Source organism: Elephantulus edwardii, unplaced genomic scaffold, assembly GCF_000299155.1.
Source record: "Elephantulus edwardii isolate Elephantulus edwardi_28Jun2011 unplaced genomic scaffold, EleEdw1.0 scaffold00018, whole genome shotgun sequence".
Lineage (NCBI taxonomy): Eukaryota > Metazoa > Chordata > Mammalia > Macroscelidea > Macroscelididae > Elephantulus > Elephantulus edwardii.
Genome location: NW_006399768.1, coordinates 6,978,985 through 7,005,923, shown reverse-complemented (window position 1 = coordinate 7,005,923; position 26,939 = coordinate 6,978,985). Strand labels below are relative to the sequence as shown.

At 35.4% G+C, this 26,939-nt stretch overlaps 1 protein-coding gene across 3 annotated transcripts in view; it reads left to right on the top strand.

The window, feature by feature from the left end:
• LOC102847127 (15-hydroxyprostaglandin dehydrogenase [NAD(+)]-like) overlaps positions 1–25,576 on the top strand; it is a 40,725-nt gene extending 15,149 nt beyond the window's left edge. The window contains exons 4-7 of one of the 3 annotated variants that reach the window (XM_006882216.1): positions 7,007–7,103; positions 18,053–18,129; positions 19,866–20,029; positions 25,322–25,576. In XM_006882216.1, coding sequence (XP_006882278.1) covers positions 7,007–7,103; positions 18,053–18,129; positions 19,866–20,029; positions 25,322–25,463 — 480 coding nt within the window. In that variant the 3' untranslated portion in view covers positions 25,464–25,576. The remainder of the gene's footprint in view (positions 1–7,006; positions 7,104–18,052; positions 18,130–19,865; positions 20,030–25,321) is intronic. The other 2 variants (XM_006882217.1, XM_006882218.1) reach the window with 2 other exon arrangements.
• Positions 25,577–26,939: the final 1,363 nt, after the last annotated feature.

The following is a 26,939-nucleotide window of genomic DNA, read 5'->3' as shown; positions in this document are numbered from 1 at the left end:
AAATAAAATAACAACAACATATTTTCAGATATAAAATTACTATGCTGTAATTTTCTTTTGGTTCATACTTACCAAGATATACTTTTCTATTCCATTCTATTGAAAATAAAACTATTTCTCTTAGTCTCTTAACAGCATATGATTTCATTTTTCAAACTCACATTTGAGAAGTTCTCTTTGTAATTTGTGACTTCAAGCCATTTCTAGTTCTTCTTACTCTCATACTAAGTTATTTTATCCACATTTGTCCATATGTTAGTTTTACTAAGGTTTGGGTTATGTTTTCTTCTTTTTTCATTCCATTCTTAAAATCCATTGAATGAATTTCATTTTCCTATGTTGGCTAAATAACAAAACAACCTGTGCATTTTATTCTTAATCGTGTTTGGGTATCCCTGAATTAATGACACCTATTCTTAATTATATCTTTTGTCTGAAAAAAAAACCCATTAAGTGTTGAATATACAACTAATTTGTACAAACAAGAATTTTTAGTAAGTTTTTAGAGCCTTATGCTCTCGTCAGATCCACAAAAATTGATGTAATTTTCTTCTTTTTTACAAATTCAAACTATCTTAGTTAAAAAGAATTAGTGGGAAAGCCCAGCTTTTTCTCTTTAGCAACTAATGCTATTTTAAACAGTCCTATCAGTGATATATACGGAGCGTTTATGGCTTAGTGGAAGAACAAGGATGTTTTCTTCTGACCCCTCCTTCTACAACTAATTCTCCTAGATCTTTAACTGTTGATATTTAACCTGCTTGTTTTTCTCTGGGCCATGCTGATTTGGACTACTTTGAACTCCAGAGACTAATGAAGGGGTTTTTGGTTTTTTGGTTTGTTTTTTTTTACTTCAAGTGAGCAGTATATGACCTTTGTTACCCAGATATAACTTGCAATTTTCTTACTTTTCTTCCTGCTTACATTTGCTACAAGGAGAGATTAGAGTCTGCCCAATCATTTTCCTTTCAACTTTATTATCTATGCAACTGTACTGCAAATATTTGTATGTGGTTTATAAAATCATTTCTTTTTAAACCCTGCTCTGGATATAATTTGCATCTTTGGGTTATATACAATTTTAGGTGTGTTGCTTTGAACTACCTCAATACCCATATTATAGAGGTTTTTTTAAGTGCTTAAAAACCCTGTGTCTCTCTCTTCTGGAGAAAAAACTCAAAACAATAGCAATACCACTTTCAAGTAACTTGTATACATAAAATTGTTATTTTGTATCCTTATGGAAAGCTATTCAATTAGTATTTCTTAACTCACTCAATTGCAGCTATGTGATACTTTATGTATTTGAGCTTTCTTGTCTGTGCTTTGTATATTATTTGTATAATTTCTAATACATCAGTATTACCAGAGGTCATTATCTGTCTTACTATGTTTGTTGGTTTTAGTAGGTCTATCAAGTTGACTGCAACTCATAGCTACCCTGTGAACAAAGGCTCTGAACCTTGCACCATCCTCAAAATCTCTGAAGTCTCGAGCCCATTGTTACAGTGACTCTGCCAGTCCACCTTGTTGAGGCTCTTCTTTTCTTTCTCTGGCCCTTTCATCTTTACCAGCATGATATCTTTTTCCAAAGTATGGGCCCTCCCAACAACATGCTCAAAATATGTAAGGTGAAGTTTCACCCTGGTTGCTTCTAAGAAGCACTCTGGTTATACTTCCTCCAAAACAAACTATTTCTTCTTTTGACCATTCATAAGATATCATATACCACAGTTCAAAGGCAATGATTCTTATTGTCACTGTCTCAGTCTATCTTGTTGAGAATCTTTCTCTCATATTCTGACCCTCCACATTTCCTGTCATTATATCATTTAATAAAGACTGGTCTCTCCTGACCACATAATCAAAATATATGAGACCAAGTTTCATCATTCTTGACTCTAAAGAAAGTACCCTGGTTGCATAGCCTCCAAGACAGTTGTGTTAGTTCTGTTGACAATTCATGGGATCTTCAGTACTATTTTCCCAACACCACAACTCAAAGGTATAGATTCTTCTTCTGTTATCTTTTTTATCATTCAACTTTAAGATGCATAGAAAGTAATTTAAAATACTAGGATATGGATCAGGAACATTTTAGTCTTTGAACTGACAATGTTGCTCTTTGGCACTTTGGCGAGATACTTAACATCGTATCTTCCCAAGACAACACATCTTTTGATTTCTAGACTTCTGTTACCATGGAGGTTGATTATGGATTCAAATATAATGAAACTGTTGACAACTTCGTCTTTTCTCCATTTTTCATGGTGTTGCCTAGTCATCAAATAGTGAGGCTCTTTCCCTTGATTTTGAGATTAATTTGTATTGAAGGTTATAGTGTTTGATCTTCCGGAGCACATGTTTCAAATTGTCTTCACTTTCAGCAAGCAAAGTTTTGTCATTTGCATGCACAGGATATTGGTAAATATCCATCTAATCCTGATGCTACACTCCTCTTCATATACTTTTGATTCTTGAAGAATTTTCTCAGCATAGATATTGAATAGATGTGAAGAAATGATACAACCCTAATACATACCTTTCCTGATTTTAAATCATGCAGTATCCCCTTGTTCTGTTTGGACAACATTTTCTCGATCGAGTTATTGGTTTCACATGAGCCCCAAAATGTTTCCCTTCCTTATTCTTTGAAAACTTATCTGATCTCACTACTCTTCCCACACAAGAGATACCAAAAAAAACCTCTTCCCAAAATGTCTTCTGTTAGGATAGTCTCTGGTTCCTCTTTAGTCTGAAGCAACGTCAGTAGCATTATTTTTAGCTGTTAAAAATCCACCAAGAATGGTCAAGGGTGAGTAAGTTTTTGCAAAAATGCTAAAATTCTTTCTAGCAATTGGGCAGAGGTAGAATTAACTTTGAATGGATAAGATCATACTATAATGTATCCTTTTTTTCTTTAACTTGTTGAAGTTTGGTGGTGGTTGTTGTTGATTGCCTTTAAATCACACCCAAATCATAGTGACTTTATGAACAAAAGGCCTGAAGCCTTTCTATAACTATCGACATTTATCAAAGTTAATAAACCAAAATAATTCATACACACTACAGCAATACATTAAAATGAAACAAATAATAAAGCTACTGTTTATTATTTTTACTTAGAAATCGACTATTTCACTAAAGATTTGCACTGGTAATGGTAGGCATTGGCAATTAGTCAAAATGTACATTTGAATCCTGAATCTAAAATTTATAAACTATTATTCAATTTCTATGATCTGAGATTCCCCACTTAGTTAAAGAGGAAAAGAAAGCTCTGTACAGTTAAGCTAAAATGAACTATAACTTATTTGAGTAACTCAGCACAGTACTTCTGAGTCAATTGCATTTGCTTTTCAAAATACCAAAACCTACACTTTCTTCTTTTCCTCTGTATTGTTTATATTTAAGAGGGGAATGTGCAGATGGCTAAAACTGCTAGTCATTTAAACTTAAAAATCCAATATCTAGGGAGTTCCGGTGGCCTAATAGCAAGAAGCTGCACTACAATCCCAGAGGTATGCAGTTTGAATCCACCAGATACTCTGCTGGAGAAGGAGGGGTTATCTCCTCCTGTACCAGTCAGATCTGATTTAAAGGTACATAGACACAAAATAATGACAATTTAAAAACAATCCAATATTACTGTCAAAGAGTAGGTTCTGACTCACAGTGACCCTCCATAATGACCCTCATGTTTCTGAGGCTGTAATCTCTGCAGGAGGAGACTGCCCACTGTTTTTCTATGGAGCAGCTGGCGTGTTAGACTTTATGCCATCAGGGATCCTGAAGTCAGTTAGATTCTGTTAAATTCCTCCCATGTTTAACCGTAATGAGGAGTGGAGAAAAAAAATGGATGTGAACTTTGCTTTCTGATATTATAATGATTCAGTATATAAAGATATATAAACATTGCTAAAGGACAAAGATCAAATCTTAATAAAAACATAGTCTATTTTTAGCAATATCTTGGATACACATTCTGGGAAAAGGAAAGTATTTTACAATAAAGGAGGAGAGATGAAAAAAATACTATATATTCACAGTTAAGCCATTTGACCTTATAGATTCATGACAAGAAGCCTTTCCTTTAGTTCTTTAGCTGATAATGGATGAGAAGAATAATCCCTTGTTCTTCTTCAATTAAGACCTGGCAGTAGATCTTAGTTTTGGGGTTTTTTAAAATTAAAAACACAGCTTAACTGTTTCCTAATTTCCTACCTGGCTGTACCATACAGATGTTAAAAAGACAAAAGCAGGGTGTCAGCAAAGCTGTAAATACCTGAGAATAAAAGCATAGCGCCAATATATGTAAACAGAAGTTCTGTTCAGGCATGCTAGAGGCTTGGGCAGAAACTAACAGAATCTCACTGGCTTCAGTAATTTTAGCCACCAACATTTTTCCTCTTATATAAACAATGTTTTTGTGAAAGTTTCTTTTTTTTTTTGTTTTTAAGATTTGAGCAGAGATTTTACTTATTACTTCTAAGCCTACTTGATATCAAACTGACACACGGCTTAAGGAAAAGGAATTTCCTATTTATTTTTTTGTTTTAGAATTATGATTATACAGGAGCAGTGTCCCTGAATATTTTAGAAAACTCCAAAAGTATTTTTTTCCTTAAATGAAAGAAGATAAATATTACACATTGCCATTGAGCTGGATCCTGAATCATAGCTAGCTGACCTTCTATTAAGCTTCTGATCATAGAGGAGACTCGTTTTTCTTCTGTAAAGTGTGGATTCAAACCACTAGAGAGGTACTGCTATTGAGTTAAAAGAGAAATTCTCACATGCCAGTTTCCAACTTATCCCCTATTGTTTCATTTCCTCTATAGTATTCTAAAGCACGAAGAGAAAAACACAGAATGAAGATACTAAAGTGTCAAAAGACATTTTCAGTTGGAAGGAAAAGTCTGAGTTGGAAGGGACAGGAGGTCTTAAGATTTCTGGTATCATATTCATCTCCCAGGTTGTTTTTGGTAGTGGTTATTTTTAAAATATTGGAATAAAAATGGAAGTGTACCTTCTCCGGGAGATGAGTAGTAGAGCAGATTAAGCCATGAAATTAGAACTGACATACAAACAGATTTGTACACCAATGTTCATAGCAGTGTTATTTACCATCTCAAGAAAATGGAAACGGCCCAGATGTCCAATCACAATTGAATAGATTGAGAAATTGTGGTACATTCACATGACGAAATACTACATAGCAGTCAGAAGCAGCAATTTCAAAAATTATTAATTACTTGGGAGAAGCTGGAGCGCATTATGCTGAGAGAACTCAGTATAAATACTGAGGACAAATACTCTATAAGACAATTAGTGTAGAAATAGGAAGATAACTGGTAAAATGTGTGAGGATCCAAGGAGGGGGAGGGTAGGAACAAAGGGGTAAGGATGGGCACGGGAGTAATCATAAGGTTGCACAGTTTGATGGATAAAGGGAGGGGTGATGATGGAAATGGGAAAGATCTGATGTAAGAACCATATATACTAAATGTGTTAGCATACCCGTATAAAATAAAAATTTTATTTGAAAAAGTTAGTATTGCATTGAACCAGATGAGGGAAAGAACTGTTTAAAAGCAATATATGATTGGGTATTATCGTTATGACAAGAGTCCAGAATGAAGGTTGCATAGTGGAGTGTACTGGGGAGGTGGGGATTGTCTACCAATGAAAGAAGTTTTCTTTTACTTTTCAAGGAGAAGTGCAAACTGGGTGGGGGGGAGGGGTAAACAGGGAGAAAAAAGCAACAATGAATGAATGGAAATCCAAAAAGTCTGTAAACATTCATTAAAATTGATAAAATAAAACAAATTTTTAAAAAGGAAAAATATTAGTGTAACCAGTGATGAATAAAAATAAGTGAAAGACAGATTTTACTTAAGACAAGTTTTCAAGTCACAAAACTTGCTTTCAAAGTGAAAATAAGAAGGTACCCTGGTCACATAGAGCAGAATATATTGGGATGATAAATTTAAGATTAGTTCATTCCATGGGAGAAAGCTAGGCAGTCTCCACCCTGGGAGATTTACAGTGTCAGAAATATCAGAAACTGATGGAAGATTTCTAGAAGAATGTTATTGATGAGCATCAACTCCAAGGCAGTGATTTGCATTTTTTGAGTGTGTATGCCCTCAAATATTATGGAATTCAAGGGCAATTGATACAGTTGCTCACTGACATCATCAGGACCCAGACTCTCTCCCACCCATCACTCCTTATGTTGGACTCATCTTTTGCATACTAACAATATGACTTTTTAGTTTTAGTTATTGCTTTCATAAGATGCAGTATAAAACCCAAACCCATCTCTTTCTGGTTTCTTAAGACCAAAAATATGTTTTCAAGTAAAAATGACCACATATCCCCATCCTACACCCCCAGCTTCTGCTCAGATCTCCCTGAACAGAGTTGAAGCATATCACCATTCCTAAAACAGTTGCTGAAAGTTGAATGTGATTTCTATGATTGTGTTTGATTAATAAGTGTTTACACTACAACTATGATGATCACTGTCCTCTGTATTACAAGGAAGAGAGATAGATGTAAAGGCAAAATATGCTTTTGAGTAAAAAACTCCAAGGAAATTTAAAGAGTATAGGAACCCAAGAATATTCAATATTACATTAGTCCATGATCAGACATGATGAGATCCAAATGCTAAGAGAGGGGTAAATTGATTCTACATGATGATGATTGAGTTATTTGACAATAGATTATTTACAGCAATGTGTTCATTTAGGAAAGCATAATAAGGGAAGTTAGCAGCAATGAAGTAAGCTCCAAACCATTTCTCAAACAGAAAATTCAGGATATATGATTAACATTTTAAAAAGGGCATTTCTCAATTATTTATTTTATTAAAGAATGTATTTCTAGTACTTGCTGAAAACTCTCTATATGTCTGTAATGAAACCAAAGACTTTCATGTGAATAGATGATAAAAGATGATGGCTGCTTGACATTTTTTCTATTTATGCTTCTGCATTAGGTTTCTGTTATCAGTGGAACCTATCTTGGCTTGGATTACATGAGCAAGCAAAATGGGGGTGAAGGTGGTATCATCATCAATATGTCATCTTTAGCAGGTAAAAACCAATTATAATAATTGCTGTTATGATAACATTTTTAATCAGTAATTTGTACAGAACACACTGTACTTCATAGTTATTTATTAGCTCCTTGTATTTAAAATGGAAACTTGGTCAAGGGGTTTTTTTGGTTTTATTTTTTAATGGGTCTGTGGAATTTTACATTGCATGATATCACAAGTTTGAAGTATGTATGTATTTCCGTTATTTTTAATTAGAGTTTTAAAATTATTTTATTGTTCCCTACTTGCTCACTTATTGTCATGGAGTCAGACTGACTCATAGCTAATCCCTAGCAGATTTTCTAAGACTGTAATTCTCATAAGAGGAGATTACCTATCCTTCTTTACAGAATTTCTGATGGGTTTGAACTGCCAGAGAGGTGTACCCTCTGAGTTAGCAGCACAAATCACTATGGCCTGTGCTACCAAAGTAATATTAAAATAAGTTTACCTGTATTTTTACAGTATCATTATTCTTCAGAGGTTGTTCTGATACTCCTAACTAATAATAAATGCAAAAAAACCTTTGACAAAGTGAAAAGTACAAACAAAATGAAGATGTTAAACACAATTAAATTACCATGTAATTTTATTAAGATTGTATAATTTTAAAACATGACATGCATATTTGTTGGGTTATACTAAATTGCTGTAATAAAATACATCCAAATTAGCTTAAATATAGTATAAGCTTATTCTTCATGAATTTATTAGCAAAGAGCAAGATTCTTGGGGTAAGATATCTTTCATATATCCAGTCAGTTAGAAAAATAGGCTGAGAGTAATTCTACTGTCTTCATTCAATATGGTGTTGCTAAGTTTACTCTGGCCCTAGTGACCTCCTTTCCCTCTAACAGAAGATAAAAGAACCTCACTTCCACTCCAATGATTTTTCTTTTCTTTCTTGTTTTAACAAAGTCTTTTTTGTGTGTGATTTTAACTAAATTCACAGAAAAGTTGAGTTTTCATTTATTCATTGCAGCACATTTTCCTCCCTCCCCAGTCCACGTTGTAATGCACCTCTTGTTCCAGATCCTTGTCATACGTTTAATTCCAACTGATGCATTCCTTTCAGATAGTCTTTATCTGTTCCAATGCAATATTCATTAGCTATTCACCGTTTTCCTATACAACCCCACACCAATTCCCATGTCAAGCCTATTTTACAACAATGGTGTTATGCAATATTCGTCCTTTTGTGACTGAGATAGGTCACTCGGTCTTCTAGGCTCACACATGTTGTGTAGTGTTTTATAAGTTCATTGTTTTTCAATGTTAGGTATTAGTCCATTATGCGAATGTACCAGTTTTTCTATCCATATGTTTGTTGATGGACAGTTGGGCTACTTCCATTCTTCACTATTGTGAATAATACAGCAATAGCCATTAGTGTGCATACATCTGTTAGAGTTGTGGCTCTGATTTCCTTACGATATTTCCTAGTTGTGGGACGCTACATAAAATTGAGTCTCTATAGTCACTTTTTGAGAAAATGCCAGACTTCCTTCTGTAGTGGTTGTACTATTTTGAATTCCCACTAGCAATTAATAGTAGTTCTGGTCTCTCCACAACCTTGAGAGGATTTGTTGTTTGCTGCCTTGTTGAACTTTGCTATTGTTACTGGGGTAAGATGATACCTCATAGTTGCTTTGATTTGTTTCTCTCTGATAAGCAAGAGAATTTGGAACTTTTTTCATGTGTTTGTTAGTACCCATCTGACTTTCTTTTTTGGTGAGTGTCTATACGCATCTTGTGCCAATTTTGCAATTGAATTGTTTACCATTTTCTTGTTGAGATGCTGGTGTAGTCTATCAGTTTTAGATGAGTCCTTTATCAGGTAGGTCATTGTTAAATATTTTTCCCACTCTGTGGGTTTCTTTTTATCCTATTGTGGATTGCCTTTGGTAGAACTGTCATTTTCACAATATTGAGTCTTCCTATCCATAAGCATGGTATATTCCTCCATTTCTCTAGATCACTTCTTGTTTCTTGCAATAGTGTTTTGTGATTTTCTTTGTATAGATTTTTTGTGTCTCTAGTTATATTTGTTCCTAAATATTTCATCTTGTCATTAGCTCAAATATTTAATGTTGAGCCATTGTAATTGGCATAGAGCTTGATCTCATAGCTCATCTAAGAGAGCCTTGGAAATGTAATATGATTGTGTATCTGTGGGCAGAATGTTTTTAAGTAGAAATTAATTCTTTCTTACAGCATAAAATCCAAAACTATTATTCATTCAGAATAATATGATTTTCTATGATCTGATGTAATATTACTCAATAGCAGCTATATACATTTGGTAGGCCTTTTTCTTTTTCTTTTTTTTTTAGTAAGTTAGTCAAATAACTTTACTTTTCAAATTCTAGGAGAAAATTTTAAATGATTTATGATTATTTTAATAATGCAAAAATCTGTAAACCCGCCAAGCCAAACCAACCAACCAAATATACTCGTTGTTCTTGAATTAATTTCATCTTAGGATGTTGTTGTTGTTGTTGTTGTCATCAAGTTGGAACCTATCCATCATCATTGTCCCTCCATCAGGTTTTCAGACGCAATTAATCACACAGCAGGTGATGTCATGTGTTCCTCCCTGCAGAGCAGCTTGTGGGTTTGAACCTCATTCTTTTGCATTGCCAATATAACTCATTACCACTAAGCCACAAGTTGATTCTAACTCTTGGCAATCCCATATTCCAGAACTATTCTATAGTATTTTCTTGGCTGTAATCTTTGTTGACACAGATATCGAGATCTTTCTTCTATACTTTTTAAACAGTGCTGTAGGGGGTGTTCAGGGGGTGTTCACGTTACCAACTTTTAGTCATGCACAAACGATTGAAACACACAGAGATCTCTAACCTTGCTACCAATAGGGATTTAAAGAAGGGTTTTCTAGAAGTTCTCAAAGATAGACTAATATCTCATTTCCTCAGAAATAGGCTTTCATCTTTTAATTTCTTACAGACACATTGGGATCTATTTATGTATTTATGTAGCTACTCTATAAACACGATGAAAGTTATACAAGTGTTCAGGTCTATCATTCATAGGGTCGCTATGAGTCGTCTACTACTTGACGGCACTTAACAATACAACAACAACATTATACCAAAAACTGTATAGCTTTTAGTGGTGATCAAACAATAATTCCATATATTTTGTGCAGTAAAGAAAGAAAGCTAGTAAAGCTTGGAGAACCTGTGGGTACACGTTGTTTTTGTGTTACTGGAGACGCAGATTTTATTCTTGGGAGATTTGAAATGAGTCAGGATATGACAAATTTGAGACTCTGGAGTGGCACTATACCGTAAGAGAAAAGCTTGCTTACCCCAAAAAAGCATTAATTAGAGGAAAATGCATTGTAATATTATTTTTTATCTGATAACAACTTGCATGTATTTATATGTACTTATCTGTATCAAGCACTAGGAAGCTATGGTGGCTAGTGGTAAGGAGTTGTGTTACCAACACAGCTGGATCTACCAGCTGCTCCATAGGAAAAAGTTGGGTATATCATCAAGTTGGAATCTTGTGATCTCCTGTGTGATTAACTGCCCCTAAAAACATGCTGTAAGTTTGGCTATAAGTTGATTCCATCTCCATGATAGTTGACAACAAAGTAAACGCTTACTGTATATTTGGCACTATTTGAGAATGCTGTTCATGCATGAACTCGTTCAGCCATCACAGTAACATTATGAAGTATATTCAGTCACCTCCAGTTTTCCAGGTGAGGAAACTGAGGCAGGAGAGTTTAAATGTTTCCCAAGTTTACTCAGCAAATAAGAGTCTGACATGGAGTTCAAACACAACCAGCCTAACACAGGACACAATACTATTAATTGTTAGATTATCAGTTTTGTCTGAAACATTGTGACTTAAATAAATGAGTTAAATTAAGGGTGTTTCTCTAGTCTCATGGCACAGTTTCATTCCCATGGCTTTATTATTAAAATTTCCATAAGACTTTAAACTCTTGACCTGCATTTGACATGCTTAGTGAAATATTGGAAATATTGAGGAGTTTATCATAGTCTCAAAAAGGACAAGTTGCCATTGAGAAGAACAATTTAAGGCCTTATAATGTGATACCATTTGTCTTTCTTGGCTAAGAGCATGCATTACCACAGTGCTCACTCCTGGTTGTTAATTCTAAATATTTGGAGCCATGTATTGGTCTTTCTCTAGTTATGCTGATAAAACAGTGAATGCATAAAAATTCAGGGAATTTTTGTTTTAAGCTACCTTTCTGGTGCTGTTACTGTACCAATTTGTGAATTTCATAGCATTCCAAATTGTTTCTCCTTCCACTACCTGTCCCAACACACAGAATAGCCCTTTAAAAAGGTCAAGTAACTGAAGTTCATTGTTGCCCATTCTTCTTGATTTGATACCCTCTAAATTTTAGGTTTTCCTGGGTGTCATAATTGATTAAGCTGCTTAATTACTAGCCCAGAGGGGCTTCAGCAGCAAAGTATAACAGTCTATGTCCAAAAGATCACAACTATGAAAATATTGTGAAGCACAATTCAAAACGCTGCTCTGTACACATGAGGTCATTATGAGTTGGAGTTGACTAGACAACAACTAAAATCAAAATGCATGTTGAAAATTTGTGCTCAACACCCTCCCTTCACATAATCTGTGACCTCTATATCTAGCGCTTTTCTGTTATTCCCTTATGACCAGTGACCAATCTGGACAGTAGCAATCCTTGCTACTTCTCTCCCATCCATAAACTTGCTTTTCACTATCATGATTTCATATCATAAACAATATTAAAATTAGTATTTCTGCTTTATATTGTATTTGAGAGCCTCTATTTTCCCACAATAAGATTGTTTCTATACAAAATCAGGTTACTGTTTTAGTGGAGTAAGATAAAAAAGGGCCCTTCACTGTTAACCATTTCCTCAGCAAAGATATTAACAATTTTACTCTCTTGAAGTCATGGCATATAGGAAAAGCTCAAAGAACGAAAGTTGTCTGAGAAGTTAGGAGATTCAAAGCATTGGTAATGTTCACGTCCTCTGTTTTCAATATCTTCTTTGCTCATAGATTTTTCTCTATCCATTTTTACTTTAACCACTCTTTTTACTATTGGCTGTATTGAAGAAAGAGGTGTGGGTAATACTTAATTCAACCACAGTCTATGCTCTTGATCTCTTGGATAGATTCATTTGTAGTCCTTCATTGTCACAGGAATACTTTAAGTTAACACACTGGTTTGGGCAGAGAAGTTAGTGAGTAATAACCCTGACGTACAGGGAGTATCACATGCATTTAGTAAGTGTAACAAACAGAAAACTATATATAGAGTGATGAGTGGTTCCTTAGCATATAAAGACAGGGTGTGCGCCAATCTACAGTATCCCAAATGCTCTGATCATTGTTCATCACATGGACTCTTCTACACGGGCTTTTATCTTCTATTAATCATGTGTTTATTCATGCTTACATATAATATATGTAGAAAATGTCAAAATCTTCCTGTTGGGTATAGTGGTAGATTAGTCAGAGAAGTCTTTCCTTCTGTGGTGTGAAGCCCAACAATGCTTGTCTTTCAGCTAAGGCTTAAGAGTTACCACGATGCTGAGCAGGTTTCAGTGAAGTGTCCAGACTAAGACAGCGACTAAGACAGTGGAAGAAGAAAGGTCAAGTGACTTATATCTGAAAATCAGGAAATGGAAACTCAATGGGACATAAAAAGCCTCAATAGTGGGGGACAAACCCTAAAGTTGTTAACAACAATAATTTGCATAGAAAGGTCATTTTAGGAGCGAAGTCACCTTTTCCTCTGATCACAGGGAAAACTGTCTGTATTTATAGCAGAAAAAGAACACTTAGGTGGATGAAGGACAAGAAACAACTTTATGAAAATTAACAATTATTGGAAATTACTGAAAATTATGGAAAAGTTTTTGTTATTGAAAATATTTCTGTTTTATGAAACTCTATCACTGTTATTTTTTTAAATATGGCTTAGCAATGCCAAACAGGAGAAAAGAGGACAACTGGAATCAAATAAACTGTTGTATGTTGTGGAAAAATCCACAAAATGAAGAGGAAGTCCATTGGTTTTTTCAGTCAGCATTTTACATGAACATAGATAAATAGATTCTCACCACTTCTCTTTTTTCTGTTATATTAAAGAAGTAGTGGCTAAGGACAAAAATATGTCCAAAAATAGACACTTTCAGTTTTTGGTTATAAAAAATGTGAGAGATTCTGTTTCTTGCTTTATATCACAACTGCTTAGATCAAGCTATCATAGAGTCTCAGCTTATTTTACCAGCTTTAGGGGTTTTTTAGCACATACATAAGGTTCATTTTACATGGCTTATGTATATTTTGAGGTACATGCTAATTCAGAATAAATTTCCCTGTCCAAGTGGGTTTCCTTACTTACTAAAAATCTTCCTGGGAATTTTGCCTTTTATTGGATGAAGAAATTAAGGGTAATACTTAAAAATATGGTTAGGAAAGATATTAGGATATAAGAACTAATTGGAAAATATATTTGCTTTTTGAAATGACTTAGGTTATTTAGAAAGTTAACATAAGAAGATACTTATGTTAATATGTAACTTTAGGTATTTTAAATGGTTCTCTATATTTAGGAAACTCTGGTGGCACAATCCATAGCAATTTGCACTGGTAAACCAAAATCTATACCTACAAGGCAGTTCAAATCCACCATCATCTTCAAGGGAGAAAGATGGGGCATCTCCGGCTTGTGACGTACAGTCCCAGAAACCTGCAGGAAGCTCCGCTATGAATTAGTTCTGATTCTATTACAGTGAGTTTTTCGAGGTGAATTTTTTATATTTAGCCCAGTAGTTGGTGAGCAGCTATCATTTGTTGACCTGAGCAGCTGTAGAACATTTTTCAACACCCTTGGCACCAATAGTCAGGAGAGACTGACGTCAGAGAAATCCCAAAGTCTTCAAGAGCAGTAATATCAGTTTAAAGACTAAAGTGAGACCGAGTCAAGCCCCGGTCTTTCCAAACATCTGCTATGCATTTGATAGCTGGGCAATGAATAAGGGTTACAGAAAAAGAATCAATGTGATGTTAGAGAAGAGTATTGAATATCCTACGGACTTACAAAAGAATGAAGAGAGATATGCTTTGGAGAAAATGCAGCCAGAGCATTTCTTCGAGGCAAGGATGGTGAAGCTTTATCTCACTTACTCTGAGCATGTTGTTAGGAAAGTCTATTCCTTAGAAAAGGACATCATGCTTGGAAAGGTGAGGCGTCAGCAAAAGAGAGGAAGACCCTCATACAGATAGATTTATACAGTCACTGCAGCAATGTCTCAAGTGTTTCAGGGATAATAAGGATGCAGATAGAACAGGATTCAGATGTTGTTCATAGGGTTGCTATGAACATACTATGCTGTGTCGTACTAGACTCGACAGCACCTAAGAGCTACAAGATAAAACAGAATAGTAGTCACCATATAAAGGAAAATGACATAGGCTCTTGATACACATCATAACATGGATTTATCACGAATAATTATTCTAAGTCCAACAAGTCAGACAAAAAAGAATGAGATTCCTTTTACGTCTGTATAAGAGTATAGACACTGTTGCTATTTTGTGATGACAGAAGGGAAATCTCTGGGAGATTAACAATAGGAGCAGGAAGATGGGAGAGGTTTTGTTGTGTTACTCTTTTGAAAAGGCACATAGAAACTTGAAGTTATAGATATGCTTATTACCTTGATTATGATTGTGGCATCACACTTTTATTCAACATATTTAGCATGGGTTAAAATTCATGACATTTACACTTGAAATACATACCATTTACTGTGTCACAAAAGAGCTCTGGTGGCCCTAGTGGTAAGAATCTGTGCTGCAATCCTGAAGACATGCAGTTTGAATCCACCAGAAGCTCTCTGGGAGAAAGATGTGCAGTCCTCTCCTGTGTGATTAACTGCCTCTGAAAACCAATTGGAGAGTCAACTATGGGTTGATTCTGACTCATTCGTACTCAACAAGAATAACAACTGTGTCACAAAGTATGTTGTTGTTGTTGTTTAATGCCGTCGAGTCGTAGACGACTCATAGCGACCCTATGACTGAACAGCCTGAGCACTGTTCGTACATAGAGTTTCCAGAGGCAAGCCATTTTGGAAGTGGATGCCGCTCCTGCTTCCAGGCTTGATTTAGTCGGGAAGCTCCAGCCAACACTGTCCACCATAGGTGCCCATTACCACGGTTGGCACATCACTGTCACAGTCTTCAGCATCACAGCAACTACGAGTTACCTCTGTACAGCAATGCACAGACCAGTGCTATATACCACCTAGAAGAATGTTTGACAGGAAGACAATTTGAACCTGTATACTTTTCACAAAGTATACTTTATTAAAATTTTTCAGGGGGAAAAAAAGCAAAATAGGAAGTTTAATTTACAACTGCCTATAATTGATTTATGCAGTCTTGATCTAACATGAAACAAAGAGTGAGGCAATGCAAGGCTAAACATTTTGCAGAATGTTATTGTTGTTGTTGTTGTTGTTATGTTCCATCGAGTCATTTGCGACTCATACCGACCCTATGTACAACAGCCCTAAACCGTGCTCTATCCTGTGCCAATCTCATTGCCTCTGACAAACCCATCCCGAGTACCCCAGTTACTGAATCGATCCACCTCATAGAAGGCCTTCCCCTTCTGCGCTGTCGACCCAGCATGATGTCCCTCTCTAAAGACCTGTCTCTCTCTACAACATGTCCAAAGTATGTCAGACGAAGCCCCAGAATCCTTGCCTCCAAGGAGCAGCCTGGTTTAATCCTCTCTAGGAATAATCTGTTTGTTTTCTTGGCAGCCCATGGTACATTCAATACTCTTCTCCAGCACCACAGCTCAAAGGCGTCAATTTTCCTTGTATCCTCCCTAGTCATTGTCCAACTCTCTGATGCATAACAAGTGATTGCAAAAACCATGGCCTGTATCAGGCAGACCTTAGTCTCCAGAGAGACACTGTTGCTCTTGAGTATTTTGGAGAGGTCCCTAACCACAGACTTTCCCATCGCAATACGTTTTTTTATTTCCTGGCTACTGGTGCCAAGAGTGTTGACCGTGCAGTGAAAATACTATTCTAGTGTTAAAACAATATCCATAAAACCAAGGATTGTTTTTACAAGAAAGCTCTTTCCTATTCTGGTAGTCATTGCAATTGCACCTTTAAAGGAAATTCTTTAATTTGTTCTTGCTTCTTAGCAAAGTCATCAAAACCATCTTTATTTCACTTCTGTAACACTTAGAGCCAGCTTGGGTTCAAAAGTTCAGCACCTCCTACTAATGTTGCAAAAATTAATGCCAAGTTCATCTTTGCAAAATTTATGAACAGTGACTATATGTTTGTTGTGGCTGTGTCACCCAGCTTATCTCTGGCTAAGGCACACAAAATTTCATGCAGTAGCAACACTACCCTGTAACCACTACTTTTGTCTCACAAACATTTAAAAAGAGTAAAGCAGGAACTTAGAACCAGAAAAAGCAACATCTTGCTACATTTATTTATTTATTTGATGAATGTTGTGCTCCTGAAACACCTATGTACACTATGGCGCCATCATAAATTCTTGTTGACTGACACTTGATAAATTAATTAACACGTTTTATGCAACCTAAAACAAAACAAAAGGAGAACCAACATAATATTTTGAGATCACTGGGTGGACACAGTAGTGTGATCTACCAACCTCAAGGACTTAAACTGCTCTTGAGAAAACATACTTTATAAATTGAGACCTGGCAGGCACCTAGGGAGTGGTTAAGGCCAACATTTATTGCTGAACTTTGGCACCATGTGCCCAACTTACTGGTGACGTTCTGAGACTAGTTAGCTGGGTGGAGATAGTATGCCTCAGCAGAATGATCTCATGTTATTAGCATGACATTTGATATTAATAACATTACAGTAATTAGGGACCACTGTTTCTTGACTCAGAGAAATCATTATTTTTTTTAAAAAAAGAGACATTAAAGCATGTTGTGTCCAGAAAATTATTTAAAATCATGAAATAGCAAAATGACACTAGTTAAAATTTGAGTGATGTTTAGATAGGAAATTGTCAAGTGTGATAAATAAGCTATACAGTGATAGGGAGGTAGAATTTTCTCATTTTGTTTCTGTTTGGAAGTTTAGGACTGAGCTCAGAGACAGGAGAGAAAAAATATGTTCTACATATTATAACGCTAGTTTAATCTAGGCCATAACTTTCATCATATTATTAAAACCTTATTCATGTATCTATGTGCACAATTAAACCAAATTGTAAAATTGTTTGAAATCTGCTGTTGTGACATAAATATAAAATAGAACCATAGGTCCTGTTTGGTTTTTTCCTCCCCTCAAGTCATAAGTTGAGTTGACCCAGGCATTTACTGTAAAGCAACATCAAAAGAAGTTAATGTTCCTTTAGTGGCATCATTGGATCCAGACTGAGAATGATGAAGTACAGCATTATTAACTCATGATGCAGACATACTAATCTTCCAGCTCTTAAACTACATAAAAAAATGTAGAAGACAGATTTAAAATTTAAAATTGTACTTAGATGTAGATTTATTTTATTTAAAGATGATTTGTTTTGTGTGTTGAAGAATATTAAATTCTCTTAAAAGAAAAAACATGCTTAATAACTTGGCTCTCTTCTTAGCCATAATTTACCTCCAATACATCCTGTATAACACAGCAGAGGGAAAGAGTAATTTGAGCCAAGCCTGGTTTTACAAAGTTTCTAGTGATCATTTGAATTATCACTATATTTAAGCGATTATGTCATTCTCCAGCATTGATATGTGGATACATTAATTATCCAAAGGGTAGTTATTGGATATAGTTTTGTTTAGTTTATTTATAAAATTATTTAAATGGTTTTAATTTTTTTTCTTGTTTGTTTGCTTATTTGTTTCAGGGCTCATGCCTGTTGCACAACAGCCTGTTTATTGTGCTTCAAAGCATGGCATCATTGGATTCACACGCTCAGCTGCGGTGAGCCTATTACCGTCTCCCAATCTCCCTTTACTTCTCTGTCTTTGTTTGAGACGTGAGTTTTATCACTTAGAAGGAAATGAATTCTGGATTTAATGAGTTTATTCAAAGCTAGAAAAATACTACTAATTTTTTTATTATAATACATAATTTTTAGGTCCCATAAATGACCAGATAAGTAATAATTTTAAAGTAAAATCTATTCTAAATATAGATGTGTTATTGGAGGCGGAAACCCTAAGGATAACATTATAATAAGGAGATAGACTTTCGTTTTTAATTTAGCTCCAAATTTATAAATTATCAACTATGCAGTCTATAAACGTAACATGCAGTATATTCCAGATGTTACTTAATACAGCGTTGATGAGAGTAAACTACAAGAACTTAGAGAGAGGGGTGGGGCAATGGTTTACTGCCCAGAGTGTTTATGGGATGATGTATCCGTAGAGTGCTGGAGTGAAGCCTGTATAGTGCTTACGAACATGTAGTATCCCGAGTCAGATAAGTAGAAATAGAAAAAGGCCCAGATCATAAAAGGCATGTATTGCAGGGTCAAAAAAAGGCTTGTGTGCCAGGGTCGTGAATTAGATTTCCTTCTAAGTGCAGACATCAATGGGTTTCTTAAACACAGGAGTTAAAAGGCCAGTTTTTGTTTTCAGAAGATCATGTTAGCTGTTATTTGGATAATGTACTAGAGAACAAGTGGAGAAGCAGAAGGGAGAGTTGAGAGGCCTCTGCAACAGCTGAGATCAGATAAAGGAGCATTGTTGTTGTTGTTGTTATGTGCCGTCGAGTCGCTTGCGACTCACAGCGACCTTATGTACAACAGCCCTAAACCCTGCTCTTTCCTGTGCCAATCTCACTGCCTCTGACACATCCATCCCGATGTAAAAGGAGCATAGGAGATGGAAAAAGTAATATTAACAGATGAACTACTGAAGGATAGTTAAAGTAGATATGTGATTGTTAAATACTAAAGTTAAAAAAATGATAAACTGAAACTCATCGTTCTAATGGATTGGAAATTTCTGTTTACTTGACAAAAATAATTTTTTTTAAATTTAGCTTTTGTGAACTCAAAGGTTTTACAAAGCAGAATAAATCTTAAATGTCAGCTTTTATATTAAAATTATAAAACTGCAAAGTTATTTTACCTTTAAGTGAAGATTAAAAAAATCTTTAACCTAAAGTCAAAGAATGCCAGCCTGAAAATATATGTTCTTTTTCTGATGGTGTAGTGTTGTTGAGGATTATTTAATGACATAGTTTTTACAACAGTTTACCGAATAACTTTCCACCCTCCCAAGCATGACATCCCTAAAAATTTCTACTGATAGTGTTTTTAAAGAAAATATTCTTTGTTATATGTTTCCAAACTTTAAAAGTAAACTTGAGACTTAATTCTAAACCTATTTTTTAGCTTCAGATTTTCACATAGTTCAGTTAATACTGTGCTGGATAGTAAGATAAAGACAACATTGATAAATTATTACTTTCCAGGGGTTATCCAATATAACTGATATTTTAAAAATTAGTTTTGCTAAATTTGGCACTTTAGCTTTGTTTTCTTTTACTTTCTTTCTGCTTTCCAATTAGCCCTGGCATTGTTATTGCTGTGGAGTTGGAAGGATATCTATATCCGCGATATTGAAATAGCTTTAATTATCAGTTTGCCTTATGTTGTACATTTATTAAACTGCTTAAACCTTCAACATTCTTCTTCTAATTGACAGATGGCTGCTAATCTCATGAACAGTGGTGTGAGAATGAATGCCATCTGCCCGGGCTTTGTTAATACACCTATCCTCAAATCCATTGAAAAAGAAGAAAATATGGGACAATATATAGAATACACAGATCACATCAAGGATATGATGAAAAACTATGGAATTTTGGAGTAAGTAACACTATATTTCTTTTTCTTCACTTGATGGAATAGAATGATAAACTACACACAAGCAATAAGGTGAAAAAAGTAAACTTTTAAATTTGAATTTCATTGTTTTGGATTAGCAAGCATTGTAACGGAAATTTTTCTTCGCATTTCTAAATTGAGTATGTTTACATATCCTGAATTTTTGTTTGAAATTTAAGCAATGATTTACTAATATCCTAGCTGTAATCAGATTGGGAAAAAGAAAATTATCTTTTTTAGTCACATTTGAGGGCAATGATAATCTTGATATCTGAATTAGATTCATGCAGTATTAAAATACACTCTTGTGAAATTTTATATGGCCCCAGACTTTAACAATTTTCATAAGATACATGTATTCTTGCAACACATACATTTGATTAACACTGTTGGAGAACAGTTAGGAATGTCAAAGTGCAATTTCACTCATAGAATGTCAAAGAAATCAGCCAGTCTGTCTTCACCAGTGACCATTAATTGATTCATCAACCTCTGTTGTTGTTATATGTTGAGTCAGAACAAACTCATAGCTGACCCACCAGCAGATTTTCAGAGACTATATATCTCATGGGAGGAGAGCGCTCATCCTTATCCCATTATCCCACGGCACAGCTGGTGGATTCAAAACACCCACCTTTGGACTGAGAGACCAACTCTTTACCCAGTGTTTTTCTTGTGTATTGTTGAGTGAGAACTGACCTATTGCTGACCCTCTACTGGGTTTCTAGTGGCACTTAATCCCATGGGAGGACATTGCCCATCTTTTTTCTGCAGAGCAGCTGGTGGATTTGAACTGCATGCCTTTGGGATTGCAGCACAGCTTCTTACCACAAGGCCAAGACAGCTCTCTCTTTACCCAGTAGGCCTCTCTTATCAACTCTTTACCCACTAATCTCTTACCAGACTCTTGGTTTCTCAATTTCCTCAATATGTAAAGTGGAGATAATACTGAAATTTAGTAACATTGAAAGGAACCAAAAAGATGACATATGTATGATACTTAAAGCAAAAACTGGTGAATAATGAAAATCTGATACAGGAGCTCTGGTAAAGTAGTGGTTAAGTGCTTAATTGCTAACTGTAGTGGTCAGCAGTTCAAACCTATCAGTTGATCTATGGAAGAAAGAAGGGTCAGAAAGATTAATATTTGAGGAAGTTGTCTCTCCTGCGCGGTTGCTATGAGTCAGAATCTACTCCATGGCAGTTGGTTAGTTGTTTTATTTGCTTGTTTGGTAAATACTAGATCTAGCTCTGGTGGCCTAGTGGCAAATAACTGCACTGTAATCTCGAAGGCACACCCTCTAAGGCCACCAGCTGCTCCACAGGAGAAGGCTGGGCAGTCTCCCATGTGATTAACTGCTTCTGAAAATCCACTGGAGCATCAGCTGTGGGCCAGTTTGCCTCGATGGTATAGAACAACAGGTGGTGTAGAGTGTTAAGTTGTGGCACTGTTACTAAACTACACTAAGCAGTGTAACAATCTGCTGTCTGGGAGAAAGACAATCTCCTCTGGTAAAGATTTACACTCTTAGAAACCTGATGAAGAGTCTCTGTGAGTGGCACTAGGTTTTGGTAATAAGTGCTCATGGAGCAGGTACGTGTTAATCTGCCAACCAAAAAAGTTGGTAAGAAAAAGACCTAGCAATTTGTTCCTCTTAAGAAGATAATTTAAAAAAATAATTGTTAGCAATACATTAACAGAGAACTACCAGAAATACAAGCTGGGTTTAGAAGAAGCTGTGGCACTAGAGACATAGTGCCAATGTTAGATGGATCTTGTTTGAAAGCAAAGAGTACCAGAAGAATGGCTAATTGTGTTTCATTGACTGTGCAAAGGCATTTTGACTGTGTAGATCACAACAAATAGTGGCTAACTTTGAGAAGAATGAGAATCCCAGAACACATGTTAGTGTTCATGGGAAATCTGTACTTGGACCAGGAGGCAGTCATGAAACAGAGCAACCAACACTGTATAGGAAAATTAGGAAAGGGATATGTCCTTTCTCCATACCATTTCAATCTGCAGAACAGATCATTTGGGAAGCTGGGCTTAATGCAGAGGAATGTGGCATCAGGATTAGAGAAGAATCATCACCAGACTGCATTATACAGCTGATACAACCTTGCTTGCCCAAACAAAGAAGGACCTGAAGTGTTTGCTGCAGAAGGTCAACAACTGTAATCTTCAATGTGGATTGCAGCTTAACATTAAGAAGATTTCAAAGATCCTTACCTATGTGCCAAATGATAGAATCATGGTAGATGGAGAAGAGATTGAGGTTGTTAACAATTTCAGCTTCCTTGATTCCACAATCAACACTCTTCACCAACAATCAGGAAATCAAAAGATGAATTGCACTGAGGAAGTGTGCTTTCATGGACCTCTCCAAAGTGCTAAAGAGCAATGATGTCAGTCTAGAGACTAAAATGCACCTGATCCCAGTACGGTCATCACAATTATTTGCTATGTATGCCTCAGAGAGCTGGAAAACGTCTCAGGATGACAGAAGAATTGATGCCTTTGAATTGTGGTGCTGAAAAAGAATATTGTACATATTGCAGACCACCAAGAGAACAAATAACTCTGTCTTTGAGAGGGTGAAATCAAGTTTCTCGTTGGATGCAAGGATTTTGTAGCTCCATCTCACATACATTGGACATGTGGCCAAGAGGAACCAGTCCTTGGAGAAGAACATTATGCTTAGAAGGGTGGAGAGACAGTGCAGGAGAGGGAGACCCTGAAGGATATGGATTGACATGATTACTGGATTTAGTTGTGTTGGAGTCAGTGAGACTGGCTCAAGATAGGGCATGGTTCAGAGCCATTGTCCATAGAGTCACTATAAGTTATTGGCAATTTGATGGCACATAACAAAAAGTAGGTTACAACCTAAAAAAACTCTACTGGGCCATTGTGCTCTGCCAAAAGGAGTCTCTATGAGGTGAAACTTAACTCAAGAGCATAGACCAATAAGTGTTAGCGATAATGCATACTGCATAATGCAGTATTCAATATAGATCATAGCATCAAGAAAGCAACAATTTTACCCCTGGACCAATAGGTGGCGTCGTAATAGATTGAAAAAAGATTGAAACTGTCAACAACTTCATCTTACTTGGATCCATAATCAGTATGGTTGTTGCCATCAGTTAGGAGATCCGGAGGCTTACTACACTGAGAAAGTCTGTAGTCAGGGACCTCTCCAAACAACTGAAGAGCAATGATGTTAGTTTGAGGACCAATATGTGCTTGACTCATAGCATGGTTTTTTCAGTCACTGTGCTGTTGGGAGCTGGAGAACGAATAAGGATGACAGAAGAAAAATTGATGCCTTTGAACTATGTTGTTAGAGAAAAGTACTGAATATCCTGTGGACTGCCAAAAGAATATAGATATACCTTGGATAAGATGCAACCAGAGTGCTCCTTGAAGGCAAGGGTGGTGAAGCTTCATTTCACATACCTTGGGCCTGTTGCTGGGAAAGGATATTCCTTGATGAGGACATCATGTTTGGAAAGGTGGGGGATGGAAAAAGACAAGAAGACCCTTAATAGGGTGGATTGACACAGTGACTACAACAATTGGCTTGAGTGTGTCAGAGATTGTAAGGTTAGCACAAGATAGGAAGAAATTCAGATCTGTTTTTCATATGGCTGCTATAGCATAGTTAACTTGATGGCACCTGACAACAGCAACAATTTAATGTTTTCTATTTCTACACAAACATTTCTATCGAATAAGTCTAAATCTTTATCATACTGTTAATACATATGACAAAGATGAAGAAAAGAATTTTCTCAATATAAAATATTAATATGTACCTTTGTAAAATAACTGATTAACATGAAATCTACTATGAAAGTCATCATGCAATTTTGTTAATAACTACAACTGAATATAAATTGGCAATAACAATAGCTTAATGGCATACATTTCTCTGTAAACAAAATCTTAAGAAAACAATTTAACATTGGTATACAAGTCTCTGTGCCTCAATTCTCATTTTGTCAGGGTAGAGACTTATACACCAAAGTTCATAGCAGTATTATTCATCACAGGAAGAACATGAAAACAGCCCAGATGTCCAACCACAATTGAATAGATTGAGAAGAAATCAGAGCACATTTACACAGTGGAACACTATGTATTACACAGGAACAATGACTTTGTCAATTACTGCTTAAGTTGGGAGGTACTTAAGAGCGTTATTTTAAGTGAACAAACTCGGTCTCATAAAGACAAATTCTGTATATGATCATTACCGTAGAATGAATATGTGGATCTAAGGCGGGAGTGAGAATGGGCGGAAGGGGCAACTAAATCATAAGGTTCCACAGTATGATGGGTGGATGGAGAGGTCAGTAAAGGAAAAGGGAAAGATCCAGTGTGGAAAGCAATGTACATGAATTTTGTAAGTAAACCAGTATAAAATTAAAAAAAAAATTGAAATGAATTTAAGTATGCCTCATTCTTCCTTAGCATGGAACAAAATTATGAAAGCTTGAAATCTTGTGAGAATTACCAGACTTTTAGAAATGAACCATGCTATTAGAAAAATGGCACCCACAGACTTACTGGACACACGGTTGCCACAAGCCAAGGCTTTGTGAAGAAAAAGAAAGTGCAGTATCTAGTGAAATATCTCAGTCACAAAAGGACAAATACTGTATGGTGCCACTGTTGTAGAATGTGTCTGACATCAGGGTTGGGGTAAAACTGAGAAAAAATTGGATAAATTATGTATACTGTATTGAAACAGATGAGGGAAAGAACAGATTAGAGGCGATATATGATTATTATGGTTAGAACAGGAATCCAGAATTAAGGTTGCATAGAGAAGTGTACTCAGGGTGGGGGGTGGGGCGGAAGAAATGGGGGAATTGTATACCAATGAAGGACTTTTTTAAATCTTTTTCTTTTCGGAGAGGGGAGCAAACTGGTGGGGAGGGGTGGGCAGGGAGAAACGTGTGGCAGTGAATGAATGGAAATCCAAAATTTCTGTAAATGTCTATTAATAAAAAAAAATGCAGTATCTGTAAAATGATAAAGTGAAGCACACGGAAATGAAATACGACTGGAATTACAAAACATAATTTATCTAGAATCATGCTAGATCTGGAATACACTTTAGAATGTATCACCCACTGTAATTCAGATGTTCTGTTTTAATGTAATTTGTAGATCTCTAAATATTTTTATTTCTGGCATTGCAAATAAAAAAAAATGTGACTCATTCTTAAGTTTCACAGTATCAATGTTTCTTTTCTTTTTAGCCCTTCAATGATTGCCAATGGATTAATAACCCTTATTGAAGATGATGCTTTGAATGGTGCTATAATGAAGATAACAATGTCTAAGGGAATTCATTTTCAAGACTATTATGATACAACTCCACATCATGTGAAAACTCAGTGAACATCTTATATATATTGGATGCATCTGAAAATTAAGTACAGAAGACTAATGTGCAGTTCATACCTTCATTGGAACATAGCACTTTTAAAATAAAATATTCTTGTTGAGGTTTTTCTTCAAAATAAGAAGTAGAGAAATGTCCTTCATGCATTTGATGTTAATATGGTTTTTTTTTTCTAAATGATTACTTAAGCTTGTGAGTAAGAAATCATGAATTATCAAACACATGATGTGAACTCAAGATAGATTGTGTTCTTTATAATCTAGGAATGATTAAAACAAAGGATATTCAATGAATATTCTGCCATTCAAAAAATGTATTTAAATATGTGGTTAATTTTGTTTTACAAACATCATTTCAAAAGAAATACTTGAATTGATATTTATATCAAAAGTGATACACAAGATTCGTTTTGTCTCTATGTTTGTACTTTAAGAGAGGGAAGTTAGTGTTAAGTTTTACTTATTACCGAGTACCTTTTAGCTGAACATTTCATATATTTAAGCATGCTAGCAGCATATTTGAGAGCCATCCATTGCCTGATGAGTAATTAGCAATGAAACCCCTAGTGAAAAATTTGGTATGTGAAAAATAAAAGAAAATTGCTATCTGAGAATGCTGATACACAAGTGCAACCTTCTACCTAGGAAAATCGCGTCTTTTACCTTTGCTTATTTAAAAATCTTTTACTTCCCAATCTCAGGAGTGGAAGTTTATAATAGTCATGATAGTACTTCTAAAATGTAGTATTAACAGTGCAACAATGAATAAATGAAAACCCAAAATCTCTGTAAATGTTCATTAAAACTAATAAAATTCAATTAAAAAAATAAAATGTAGTATTAAGATATGCTTAATAAGAAAAAATATGTAATGATTTTTGTTTTCATATTTGTGCCAATGTCAAAAGTGCCTGCTTCCTTTTAATAAAATTCTTTTATTCCAATCTCCCTATTTAATGTTCTATGTATAGGTGTTGGAAAGAATAAATGAGTTTGTCACCACTGTAAATAGTTTTTATATGCTGAAAACCATGATAACAAAAAGGAAATATAGTTGTTATGTTGACTACTTCACAAGCAGATAGTTTAAGAAAATCTCATAAAATGTACTTGTTTTGGTGGCATTGTTTGTTTACAAGCAGTAGTTAACACTAATTATAGTAGGAGTGCAACATGTCCAAATCATTTTTTCCCATGAAACTTGTATAAGTGAATTAATGTCTGCTAGATTCAAAGTTCCTAATTAAGAGGAGAATCGTCTGTGGTTACTTGATAAGGGATGTTATACAGACATGAGTGCTTCCTTATCTCTCTCTACCATAAAATTCTGCTATAGACAACAATTGCTTTTATTAATAAAACTAAACTCTTTGTCACTGAATCGGACCTCACTCATAGCTGACCTCGTGGATTTAAACCACCAAAGAGAGCCTGTCTTTGGATTAGCACAACTACTCCGTATGATTAGACCAC